The sequence below is a fragment of the Equus caballus genome, chromosome 3, assembly GCF_041296265.1.
Source record: "Equus caballus isolate H_3958 breed thoroughbred chromosome 3, TB-T2T, whole genome shotgun sequence".
In the NCBI taxonomy this organism is placed as follows: Eukaryota; Metazoa; Chordata; class Mammalia; order Perissodactyla; family Equidae; genus Equus; species Equus caballus.
Window position 1 is genome coordinate 67,506,075 of NC_091686.1, and position 13,491 is coordinate 67,519,565.

Sequence of the window (13,491 nt, forward strand, 5' to 3'; positions counted from 1 at the left end):
TCTGAGCAGAAACCCGAAGGAAATAAACTATGTAAATAACTTCAAAAGGAGCATTCCAGACAGAAGGAAAACCATGGGCAAAGACCCTGACACATGAGCATGTATGACATGTTCTAGGAAAGCAAAAGTCAGTGGTGCCTGGAAGGCAGTGATGGTGGGTGAGAAGGTAGGAAACGAGTAAGGAGACACAGCCCTGGTCAGATTATGGAAGGTCTTGCATATTATTGTAAGGAACTTGGACTTTATTCTGGTGTTGCGTTGTTCTGAGTGTTATGGGAAGCCACGGATGACCGAGATCCACTGGAAAACATACTGCATATGGGAGATGGGACAAGGGTGGATGCATGGAAACTACTTCATAAATTTTACAATGTTCCAAGTGAGAGATAATGGCTGTCTGGATTAGGATCTTATTATTGGAGGTAGTGAGATCATGGGTATATTTTATACAGATTGTTAATGGATAGGACATGAGGTGTGAGACAGAGGTCAAGGATGGCCTGAGCAACTGGGTGAAGTGATGGTACCACTTCCTAAGATGGGGAAGACTACAGGGAGTAAAACTAGGAGTGAGGATTTGTATGTGGTAAGTTTGAAACGCCTGTTGGCTATCCAAGCAGAGCTGTCAAGTGGACAGTGGTTACATGAGTCTAGAGGACAGGGGGACACAGATGGTATTTAGAGCTATGGGGCTGGAAAGGATCACCTAGAGAATGGTTCTGGAATAAGAAGTGAAGCCCTGGGCTCATTCCAGTGTTTTGAGCAGTTGTCCTCAACCCTGACCGTCTTAGAATGCTCTATGGAGCTTTCTGAAAAATATTCACACTCAAGTCCAACTCATAAAGATTCTGATTTAATTGTTCTGTGTTGGGCTCAGGCAGCTATATTGTCAAAAGCCCCAGGATGATTCTAGTGGGCAGCTGAGGTTGAGAACCACTGGTTCAAAAGTTGGGAAGAAGAGAATGACCCAAAAACAGAGAATGAGAAGAAATGTCTGGTGAGATAAGAGAAATGCATGCCAGTGGTAGCTTTAGTTTGGGCTTAAACAATAAAATAAATAGCCCTATAAAATGTGGCCATTTCGTTAAATTAAAAAGCATGTTATGAATATTACTCAATCTACTACATAGTTTCTCATTTATGAGACCCCTCAGGGGAAATTACTTTTCAGTCTTAATATCAGAAAATGTTTTATTTATCCTGAGCATGTGTTCATTTTTAATCCTAAAGACACTTAATTGGGTAACTAGTTATTTTCTTTCCTGCTAAAAAGCCTCTCAGGATGAAATTAGTGACCCAATCACAGAAAGTATAGTTGAGACTCAGTTAAATAAACTCACCAAACATATATTCCGTGCCAGTGTATAAAAATCAGGGTGTGTGGCAATGGGAATATATCCGTGAAGATTTAACGATATGCTTATTTCGAATAATAGCCTTATTCTTGGCTCCATTTTAATTCCAAGTCTGGCTTCCTCTTTTTCTTAACTATTTCTCATTTGCTTTGTGTTTTATATATTGCTTTTTAGAGTAAGTATACTGTAATAACTGATATGTATTGCAGGCTTACTATGTTGGACACTAAATTCTTTATAGGTATTAGCTTGCTTAATCCTCCCAACAGCCTCACATATCTTATCTCACAGGGAAATGCAAGAACAGAATGTGCACTCAGGCAATATGATCAGAGAGCCTATGCTCATTACCACTAGGCTCTCCTGCTCCAGGATCTCCACCAATCAAAACTGCAACTATGCTATGAACAACCTGGCAGGGACAAATGAAGCTACACGCTTGGAAGCCTTATATTTCTAGGATGGTTTTCCTATTAATAGGGATAAAATGTGTTGAATCACCCACATGAATCAATTCCCCAGGTAACCAAATCCCCCATAGTACCAAACCGCCAGGTCAGGGTTGGCGGCAGCATACCTGATTGTGAAATGGATTTTACAATTTTCACAATACCTGATTGTGAAATGGGTTTTAAGCTATAAAAACCAAACTAAATTTTAAAGCAATCAGACCTCCTAAATCCTAGCCAAAATCAGCTAGCCAGCTCAGCCAGGGGACAAGGGACAAGTGTTAGCATGAGCCAAAGCTCTGCCTTTTCTTTCCTAGTTGTTTTGGCTAAAAGTTGTGCATATGGCATCTGTTTGTTAAAGCTTTATAAAATTTTTGCATTTATTTTCTGCTTTCCAAGATTAACAGATGAAAATAAACTGAGGAATCTTACTACAACATCTGATTCTGCAAACATGCTTAAAAGATCATAGACTAATGCTAAATAAGCATTCCCAAGGTGCCTGCATTTGAGAGTGAAAAATGCAGACATCTTCATCCTCTCTGTGGAAAAAGCTAGAACTCTGGGGGTATACTAGTACAAACACAGCAAGTACAGAGATACAATATACCAGATATGAATACAAATATATATATTGTGTTAGGATAAAATAAAACCTTCCAGGGTCAAACACTGAATACTATTACTCTCTCAGAGATTCACAGTGCTGCCTCTATTAAAGGCTATACTACGTTACTATATTACAGCCTCTGAGAAAGAGCACAGCCAAGTTATATGTTTGATTTTGTTTAACCCAGATTTCCCATACTTATCTGACCAACTCCTCTCTTTCCTTTTTTTAAAAGATTAAACCCATTTAAGATGCTGTGGCACATCAGTGTTCTAAAGAATACAGCTTATGAATAGCTTATTAAAACTTTCATGATACTCTTGGTCTTCAAAGGATTCATTCATTTATTGAACAAAGACTTTTTGGAAAGCTATCATGCTAGGTGCCGGAGACAAAATGGGAAGATAAACAGATCTGGTCTTTGCTTTTGTGGAGTTAACAGTTCAGTGAGTGTGATGAACATTAATCAAATAATGATGCAAATAAACGATCCTTGCAAACTGATAAAGTCCTGAAAGTCTGCAGAAATATTCACAAAGGGAAACAGAAAAAGACCTCAGAATAAGAAGAGCAACACATTGTAAGAACACAAAAACAGCGGAAACCTCAGAGATATTTATTGATCAAACAGAATAGGGCCCACACTCTTTTAAACATTTACTACCTTTATATAATAATACTGCTTGGTATTGACTTGATTTTTTTTTTTTTTTTTTGAGGAAGATTAGCCCTGAGCTAACATCTGCCACCAATCCTCCTCTTTTTGCTGAGGAAGACTGGCCCTGAGCTAACATCCATGCCCATCTTCCTCTACCTTATATGTGGGATGCCTACCACAGCATGTCTTGCCCAGCGGGGCCAAGTCCGCACCCAGGATCCGAAATGGCAAACCCTGAGCTACCAAAGCTGAACATGCAATCTTAACTGCAGTGCCACAGGCTGGCCCCTGACTTGACTTTTTAAAGTCATCAAATCATCATTTGTATTTATGGTATAAATTATCTATTTCGTAGAGAATGAACATTTTTCTTCCAGATTTTAAATTTTTTAATAACTTCAATTAGAAGATATTTTTAGTTTTGGCTGTGAAGTGGATTTTTTTTGGTTATTTGAAATAAAGAATAGTAACAGAAGGTAAACAATAAAAGCATCCCATGGGGCTGGCCCTGAGGCCGAGTGGTTAAGTTCGCACACTCCATTTTGGTGGCCTGGGGTTTCGCTGGTTTGGATCCTGGGCGTGGACATGGCACCACTCGTCAGGCCATGCTGAGGCGGGCGTCCCACATAGCACAACCAGAGGCACTCACAACTAGAATATACAACCATGTGCTGGGGGAGTTTGGGGAGAATAAGAAGAAAAAAAGGAAGAAGAAGATTGGCAACAGATGTTAGCTCAGGTGCCAATCTTTAAGGAAAAAAAATCCCATTATAGCTGTAACACAAAGTAGACAAAAAAGAGTATAGCATTCACATATAACTATAATTAGAAATCACTCATTCCTTCCTACAGCTAAGTTTTTATTGCAGAAAGCTCTACCTCTCCTTTGCAGCACTTTGCAAAATCGCAACGAGTTACTCATTCATACCTACTTGATTAACGGCTGTCTACTGTAAGCTCAAGAGGACAGGGCAATATCTGATTTAGTCACCATCGTATTGGCCATGCTTAGTAACAAAGAAATCAGCCCCGCTGCAAAAGGACAGCGTTACATGTCAGTAACTTAAGAAAAAATAAAAAGTTAGTCTAAACAAAATGATATATCCTCAATGTTTTACAGGAAAAACACTGTAACTTCTTCCAATTAATGCTTTCAGCAACAACTTCTCCTCCCTGCCCAGTGTCCTGAGGTCTCCTCTCCACTTCCTTATTGTCAGGAGGCACCCTCTTCCCCTGTGATCTGATTCTTGGGAGCAAGGTGAGTCTTAAGTTATACTTTTATATAAACGCCTATAATTTTAAAATATAGGGGAATTAGTGTACAGTGAACACCTAGTTAATTCTCTCCCTCCTCCTCTTTCTTCCCACTACACAAGATTCTTTTTCAATAAATGACAATGTCTTACTTTAAATCCCTAGCCTGTGGTCTTATTTTCTACAATACTGGCACAGTCCTTGGTACCTAGGAGACATTAAATAAACTTTTATTGATGGACTGACTAGTTGCATTATTACAGGCCAAGCCCTGTGCTAAATTTCAGAGATACAAAAAGCCTAAGACAAAATATTTGTTATTGAGAAGTTCACATTTACCGTGTGAGGGTAGGAAAGGGGAACAGGTAGGCAATCAATATGCAATAGGATTAATATTGTGATGGCAGCATATACAATGTGCAAAAGTTAGAAGATTTGAACCGCATCTTGAAAGATGGGTGGGAGATGAGAGGACAGTAGGAGAGTGATGGGAAAGAGCATTCCACGCACAGGACACAGGGTGTACAATGGCAAGGAGGCATGGAAGAGATGGTGTGTTTGGAGAGCAGTGTGCAATGGAGCTTCAGCATAAGGTACCAGGGAGAAAGTGACAGGAGGAATAGCTGAAGAGGCAGAGTGGAGCAGACCACAATATCCTTATGAGTGATGCCTTGAACAATCAGGCTTACAGACATTAGAAAAAGGATGCTTTGTGCTGGTAGTAAAACAAATGCCTAACACTCTGAGGTCATGTGAAAAGAGAGAAAATGAAAAGGAAAGAGAAAGATTTGGACTTCACTGTACATTTTAAGTAACGTTTAACGTCAGTTTCAACAGTGGAACAGTCCCAGCTGTCTGATGTAAGAAAACATATTTTCCAAGTACAGTGCTTTCCAGATAATAAGCTGGCTGAATTTAAGAGACATTGAAAATGAAACAGTACTTTTATTATTTATTCAGTTTAGAGAATGAGACGAGAATAAGCATTTGTTCTTTTTTATTGCTTTCCACTATGAAAACTCAAAGGTGTAATTCAGAAAAGTCTAACCAACATGGAGGCATCATAAAACATAATATCCCTAACACCTTATCATGAGTACTTCTAATTTACAGGTAGTGGGAGGAGAGGGGCAGAGACTAAATGCCTGCCATCCTCTCTGCCGCAGTGTGACAATCGTTCATTTCGCAGAGGAAGCAAACATCTGACTCCTCTCACCACCACCAAGACTCAGAGTCTCAGTCCGGGTGGTGTGATCCTTTGTGTACTCTTGCATTCCTAGGTATTCCTACTTGGCTCCTCCTTTTGAAACCTGAGAGTGCCTGGCCCAACCTGGCCCTGAGCTGAGCTTAATCACACATGCCACCCATATCACGTTGTACTACCTGGAACATCCACTGCTGTATTACTACCTGAAGGCACCTCCTGTAGGTGGGAGATAAAACTCCCAGGCTGCCAAAAATTTTCATTTTCACTACTGGAGCAAATTTTCACAAAGGAAAGGCATTCTACTTGCAAAATTTCTTGTGATTTTCCATTTAGATAGGATGCCCCTTGAATAAAAAAAAAGTTGCAGCAGCAGGGCAGCTAGAGGGCCAAAGCTGAACACCAATGCAGAAGCAGTGCTTAGAGAAAACACAGCATCCAAAGATGAACAGTGAAAATGCAGACTGTCAACTTCTGGAAACAGAAGACTAAGTCTTTTTCACTACTGTACCCCACAATGTTTCATAGGGAATAAGCACTGAATGCATATTGACTGAATGAAATCAAGAACATCCCTGGGCCCATAGGACTCTAAGTAAATTCAGTAACTTGCTGATCCTTTCAAAATACTCTTTAAAAAAGTCCCAGCATCAATGCTACTGCAATGATACCACAACCTTTTAGTTAAAGGAGGAGCATGTAGCCCCATGCTGTAGCTATTTAGGGGGATCTACTTAGATGAGATGTTCTATAGAAGAATATAGATATGCAGAAAGGAACCTACTTTAAAAGAATTTAAAATAAAATCAGATTCTGTATTCTTTTGATGACAATTAATAATCACAATGCCTTGGTCATTATGGCACTTTGTTATCCTGAAGGAAAAAAACTGTTTTGGAGAAATTGAAGAACTTTCCTCTTGCTTCCTCACAGTAAAGCTAAAAATAAAGACACTGTGCTAAAGCCAATGGTATTCGGTTTTCATTCTGAAAGAAGGTGAAACTGGGTAGGTTACTATATATAAAGAAGTTAAAAGAATACAAAGTGATCTATAGGTCATCACAATGGTACTCAAACATCCTAATAAGTAGTGGGGCTGAAGAGAAGAGACTTTCCACTGTCAATCTCTTTATCCATCAGTTAATCACGGGCTTCCCTAAGCAAATGGAATGTTTGCTTAGGGCTGCCAAATTTTATTTTGTGCCACTGACTATTTATAATTTAAGTATAATTTATACTTGTATATCATGCCTTGTCCACCACCACCACCAAGACTATAAGCCCTTGGAGGTCAGGAACCATCTCTCACCTACTCTCTCTAAACTACACAGTGGCTCAAATGCCATGTCCTCTACAAAGCCTTCCATGATGACATTCCTCCACAGCAGATGCTCTCCCTGCAGCATCCTGCTGTGTTGAGTACCAGCACTTCCCCTTTAACTCAAGATTTTAGCACAATCTCAGTCCTCTAAATAATTTCAGCCCCTTAAGGAATTAAAAGAAGTTCTTTCTCAAAAAATAGCTGGCATTCATGTCCAAAATAATCAAAACTAAAAGCTAGCCATGAGTAGACACATATTAATCAAGCTAAATTACAGTATGATAATTTTTCTTCTAGTGCAATTATCTTTGGCTTTAAGATACAAATGAATCATTGGGGTTCTGAATCTCCTCTGGCAAAGAAACACAGTGGGAGCTGAATGCTCAACATTGTGAGTGCCATCAGAACAAGCTCTATAGATGTGAATTTGCTAAGTTAATACTCCTTCATTATCTCCATTAGCTAACAGCGCATGTGTAGTCACTGCACATAATTAACTGCTCTAACAAACATGGACGTTTGAGATATTAACTTTCCTATAGACTCCAAATCTTCAATAAGCAGCTCTCAACAATTCATTATATTAAGCATGCATGTCACCACACTCCTATTAAATATGCATGAGAATAAACACCATCCATGTTGCAAACTGTCCAACATCATCTTTAAAGTAATTTACTACCTTTTAGATACTGTAATTATAACGGCACCCAGGTGCCTCTATAATAAATATAAATTTAACTACCTGACTTGTAAATTACCAGGATTATAACTAATTCCACTTTCATTGAATTTTTAACGTGCATTCAAGTGAGAATATTTTATAACACAAAGTATAAAATATTTATAAAGTTAATATGCTTTATGACATTGAAAATGTCTAATTTAAAATCACATAAAGAGTGTTCGCTTCAGCAGCACATATACTAAAATTGTATAAAGAAAGGGTAAATTAATTTTCTTACACTGAGGTATTTTATAGACAAATAATTCAAAATTGAAATTTATCAAGAAATTAGCATGCAACATAATGATATGTACAAAAAAGTGCAATGGAAAGTATGATTTGTTGCAGTATGATGTCCTATTTCTAATCAAATACTTTATAGACTTTACAAATTCTACATGTACGCAAATTATTATAACAAAGACTAGATTAGATGCAAAAAAGAGCAAAAATAAAACTCACCAGAAAACGAAAATAAAATTTCAAATTAAGGCGAAAAATAAAATGCATCATTAACCTCAGATCATGTTACTCTAAACGTTATGGTTAGTATGGCCACAGGTTATTAACTTAAGCATGATAATGAAAATAAGAGAAATAGCCACAGTTTACATGTACCAAGGGCTTACTTCACTTACTGTGTCAGGCACTGTAATCAGTGCTTTACATTCATATCTCCTTTAGTTTTCACAATAACCCAGTGAAGGAGATGTTAATATTATCTGCACTTCACAGATGAGGGAAGTGGAGGTTTACACAGATTAAACGACTTGTCCAAGGGCTCAGCAGGAGAGTGGTCTGACTCCAAGCCTATCCTCCTAACCACACAGGCAGCACCCAGCTCCCAGCTCTGGATCTACCAGTTCCATGTGTGGCCTTGGGTAAGTCACCTGAAGTCTCTAAAGCTCATTTTCTTTAACTGCAAAATGTGAATAATATTAATATATGCCAGAATTACTGACAACTAAATAATACAGTTTATAAGAAAGTACTGTACAAGTCGTGGAGCTACATAATACTGCCTGTTACGTTATTAATGAGATAGGAAAATAAAATGTTGAAAATAAAAAAAAACTGCTTATTGGCTGTTGGTCAAAATTTTCCAACAAAAATGGTATACCTAGGTAAACTTTCATGGTTGTTCATCTTGCTTAACATAGAAAGCATTACATAAAGGCAAATAAAGCATTATCTTTATTATATCCTAAGAGACAGATAGACAAGCACTAATAAATTAAGTTAGAAGTGAATAGTAAAACTAGAAATGCAACTTTGTAGATAGTTACTGTGAAAACTACCATCAAATTCACACCACCAGATTTGGCCTTTCAAAGAGCTCTTCAAAACTAAGGCTTTTTAAAGTTGCCTGGATTCACTACCAGGCCCTAATTTACTATGATCCACAAACACATTCCGATTTCTGGCAATATTTAAATCCTTAGGCCTAGGAAGGAAAAATAATATTCAAAACTCACTATTCTTTATTTTGGATAAGGGATATGTTATCATTGGGCTTATTTTTCCACAGAGCTTTGTGGCTTAGAAAATTATTTCACATGCATTATGTCAACCAAGATCCTAATAGTTAAAAGAGGTATTTGAAAATTTGAGATCAGGAAACTGGAATTCATCAAGGTTAATAATGATAAGAAATCCATATATGTATACATCGGTGTTTTGTGTGTGTGTATGCGTGTGTGTGTGTGTATCAGCATGCAGATGTCTATCAACACGTGATTTTTGTGTATCTAGTGGCTTTCCACTTTCTTAATGTCTATATTGTTAATGACTTTTAAAAAGTATATATAGCCAAAAGAAAAAGAGGAACAAAAGTGCCACATATTTCCAGTAATTCCTCTATTGACTTTCAAGGTCCTCATGTCATTAGGTGAAGAATAAGGGAACCTTTAATTGCATAAACCCACAAATATGCTAAGTCACATTTTCAGACATCTTTACTTGATCACTTTAAGAAGTAAGAAAATTGTAGGAATATATAGATCTCCAAGGTCCCACTTACCTCCTGGCCGTTCGTGTTCTCCATCAGTGTGTAAAAGCATGGCAATGGGCATCCCTACATTCTTGGATCTTCCAGCCACAACCACATTTTTCCCAAATGTTTCAATTCCTTAAAAATGCAGAGTTTGATTTAAATGAAAAATCAACAACAAGAAGCAAATTAAACATTTGAATGGCCAACTGAAACTTCTATAAAAACTTCTAATTAAATTTGGATTATTGTGTGGCTTATCTATAATGTGCCCACATTCATTATTTATAAATATTTCTTTTTACACTTCTCGGATTTGTCACTTCCTCTCTGATTATGTCCTCATTAGAAAACCACAAACATTTTCAAGTTGCCATTAAATTACTTTTAAACACTGAGATTCACATGAAGAATTAGAAGTGCAGAGACTTAAAATATATTAACTACTAATTATAAAATAAGCAAAGTACAATGTCAAGCTTAATTGGCAATCAAACTTTGAGCAAATCTGGAACAAAATGAAGTGGGGAAAAAAGTATTTTTCACAAAGCTCATGTACTTTACTCCACAGGAGAGTGCTTTAGAGAAGTACTAACCTTAGAAACTTAGAAAAATATGAAAGATAACACACTTTACCTCTTTGGGGCATAGTTTCTTCATAAGTAAAATGAAGAAGTTAAAATTAAGGTTTTTCCAAGTACTAACATTCTAAGAGGATGACACTAGGATCTGCTTTCCCTTGGAACTTTTCTCTCTTAGTTAGAAAACAGCAAATTCGAAAGGAGAAGATGCTGCCAGAAATGGAAGTGACAGTGATGGAGGCAGGAGAGTCATCCATATAAAAGACAATGTGGATCAATGAAAGTAGAGAGAAACATCTCTACACATCTCAGGGGTCTGTGACAGCATTACAGTATTAGAGCACAATTCAAAGATAAATATTTGTAACGAGATCCTGGGTCATTAGAGATGGTTCAAATATGTTCTTCACATTTTGTTTTTAAAGATAAGAAAAAATATAATACATTGTGGAAAATGTACATCAAAATACATTAAGTTTATAGTTTAAAAGTAGAGAGACAAACCTACTATTCGGAAAATTCACTCCCTACATGGTGCAAGAGCAGTTACCTGTAACCTGGCACATGTTCCTCATTTTATTTTATTTTGGATTACTGTTTGACTTCTATAACTTTCCATCTTCCTACAGTCTGAAGTTTTATGGCTTATCATTTTCTTTCACCCAATACCACTGAGAAGGTTCCATCAAGGCAGTGCACAAACGCTCAGTTTGGCTCTGCGCGCCCCTGTCCTGTGCACTGCAAGTTACCAACCTGCTCGTTTGATTATTTCCCAGACAGCACTGGCAGTGGCGGGCATGAGAGAATGCTGGTCAAGGCACAGTCTTCCAATATTGATAATATGAAATCCATCAACATCTTTCTCAGGGGCAATGCCATTGCATACCGTTCGCTCATCCACATGGTCTGAAAAGTAAATAAAATTGGTCTAATTTTACAATTGTTCTTTATTTGGAAGTCTGGAAAATGAAATGTGAAGACCTACAGCTAGATCACTTAAGATTCAGCTTGAGTAAAGGTGTAAAGTCATGACTCTGTTCCTTTTCTTGCCAATGGCTGTAACTAACCGCTGTAAGAATATGCAAGGAGAGGGCCGGAAGTGGCTGGCGTGGTGAAAGGGAAAAATCTGAGAAATAAAACAATACCAGTGAGATCTGCAAACAGTCAGGTGATAAGCCTTTGCCTCAGTAAGTTTGCATATTTAAATCTATGTTTTTCCTATACAAGCCATTTCCACAATTAGGTTTCTATTAAACATTTCTAGCTTTACAGATTAAAAGGGCTGTGTTAATATTAAAAATAGTCATAACATCATTAGTGTCTAGTTTCCTCCCAAATGACATAACAAAAAAGCAAATATAAAACACGCACACACACACGCCACACACATATACACACACACGCGTGTCATTTCCCTAAAGCACTAGCACATTGAAATCCAAAATATCATTATGGTTTCCTATACGAAAGGAAAAGAACGTAACTTAAGTAAAGAACTAATCAAATGAGATAGGAGACGCCCATCACCTCACTTTGAAAAGCAGTAAGTATAGAAACAGAAAATAGGCTCTTACTATTCTGTGCAGAGTAGCTTAGGTTACCTTAAACCCAACAATTAACCCTTGTGCCTAAAATAATAAAATAAAAGTACATTTGTTACATAAAAGTTTCTTTGTTCATTACATAATGGATGTCATTTAGACATAATTTTTTAAAACATTATCAAAGCCCAAGTTCAAATTGTTTTCAAGGAGTTATGCCTTGTCCTAGATCTTTTGTATTCTAAAAGTGACACTACTGCCATCTTACTTTAAATAGACCCAATTTGCCATCATTAGACTACCAAAGTCCGTTACATATATAAAAGTAGTAATTTGAATCATATTCAGATAGAATCATATTCATCTGGGTCTTTGGAAAGTCTCTCCAGTCAATAGGTTTCCACTTTCAATAACTGTATTCATTCTATAATGTTCGAGCAGAGCCTCCATCTATTTTCTCTGAAGTTAGAAGATGATTATAAAGGTTCTAGTAAAACTTCTTTAAAATTTTATGTTTAATTTACTATTTGAGGACCAAAATAGTGGTTCCTTTATTAATCTGGATGATGATGGTGGTGATTATAGTGATGATTTATTTTTTAGACATCTACCCACTCATGCAAAAGCTTCATGCCATGGATATTTTTTACAATAAAATCAAAAGTTTCGTAATGAAAAGAAAAATAACTATATTTGAAATCTCCCTATTGAACTAGGACTTAAATTAGTTCATTTCTAAGTTCAAATTTGGCTAATATATGTATGGGTTGGCCATTGATTGAAAGAATTCAAAAAGCTCTTTTGTAAATTTTGAGAGCCATCATCTCACCAATAAGCCTGGGCTACACTGAATTTTGCCATCCACTGGTCTGTACTGTTCCATTCACTGAAAATAACGTTAAGTTGTAACAAATAATTCAACTCACACAACAGCTGAAATACTCCAGAAGAAATATAAGCATCTGAAAATTTGGAGGCAAGCATGAGAGACTGGTAATTACAGACCTGTCCTCTTACGTACTTCTTAAACTGCAATGCAGTTCACAACTCAGGTCACCATTTCATAACAGTTCTGTCTCAAGCTAATTAAGTAATAGTTTAAAAGACAGATGTGTGGACACACAAAAGGTGTTATGTAGAGAACACATGAAAACCAATTATTCATGTACTGGTTATTTAGACTAAAAGAGAAAGAGCCTACATGAGTACTAAAAATGTTAAGATCATAAAAATCTAGGAAACCAATTCATACACTATTTTTATGTAACTCTATATTATCTCAGGACTGGATTAAATCTCACATACACCCTATGCCAGGAGAGCTGTAACTTTTATTATGTAATGCACAGTGTATGGCAATAATACGAATTAGTGTCTCTTACATTTAAATAGGGCTTTGCAACACTCATGTTACCATCACAAAGGCTTCCCCTTTAATATTCACAGTTACTGGGGACTAAGGTAGAAAAGATATTATAATCTTAATTTTAAAGATGAAGCTCAAAAATTTGAGACTCATCCAATCTCAAACCACTACTGTGAGAAGACTCCAGAATTCAAATCCACATCTTTTTACCCTAAAACCAGTTTTTCCTTCTGTATTACAAAAAAGTCATAAATATTAATCATCTTGACTACCACGCAAAAATCAAAATCAGAGAGGGCCCCTCATCTCTTTTTTTTGTTGCTGAGGAAGATTTGCCCTGAGCTAACATCTGTTGCCCATCTTCCTCTTCCAGTATGTTAGTAGCCATCACAGCATGGCCACTGACACATAAGTGGTGTAGGTCCATGCCCAGGA

At 37.0% G+C, this 13,491-nt stretch overlaps 1 protein-coding gene across 20 annotated transcripts in view; it reads right to left on the reverse strand.

The window, feature by feature from the left end:
- MTHFD2L (methylenetetrahydrofolate dehydrogenase (NADP+ dependent) 2 like) overlaps window positions 1–13,491 on the reverse strand; it is a 143,078-nt gene that overhangs the window by 93,801 nt on the left and 35,786 nt on the right. For all 20 annotated transcript variants that reach the window (XR_011437086.1, XR_011437088.1, XR_011437085.1 and 17 more), the window contains 2 exons: window positions 10,903–11,055; window positions 9,599–9,706 (listed from right to left, as the gene is read on the reverse strand). Coding sequence is in view for 14 of the 20 variants with exons in the window: in XM_023637975.2 (XP_023493743.2) it covers window positions 9,599–9,706; window positions 10,903–11,055 (261 nt within the window). In the remaining 6 variants the exon portion in view is untranslated. The remainder of the gene's footprint in view (window positions 1–9,598; window positions 9,707–10,902; window positions 11,056–13,491) is intronic.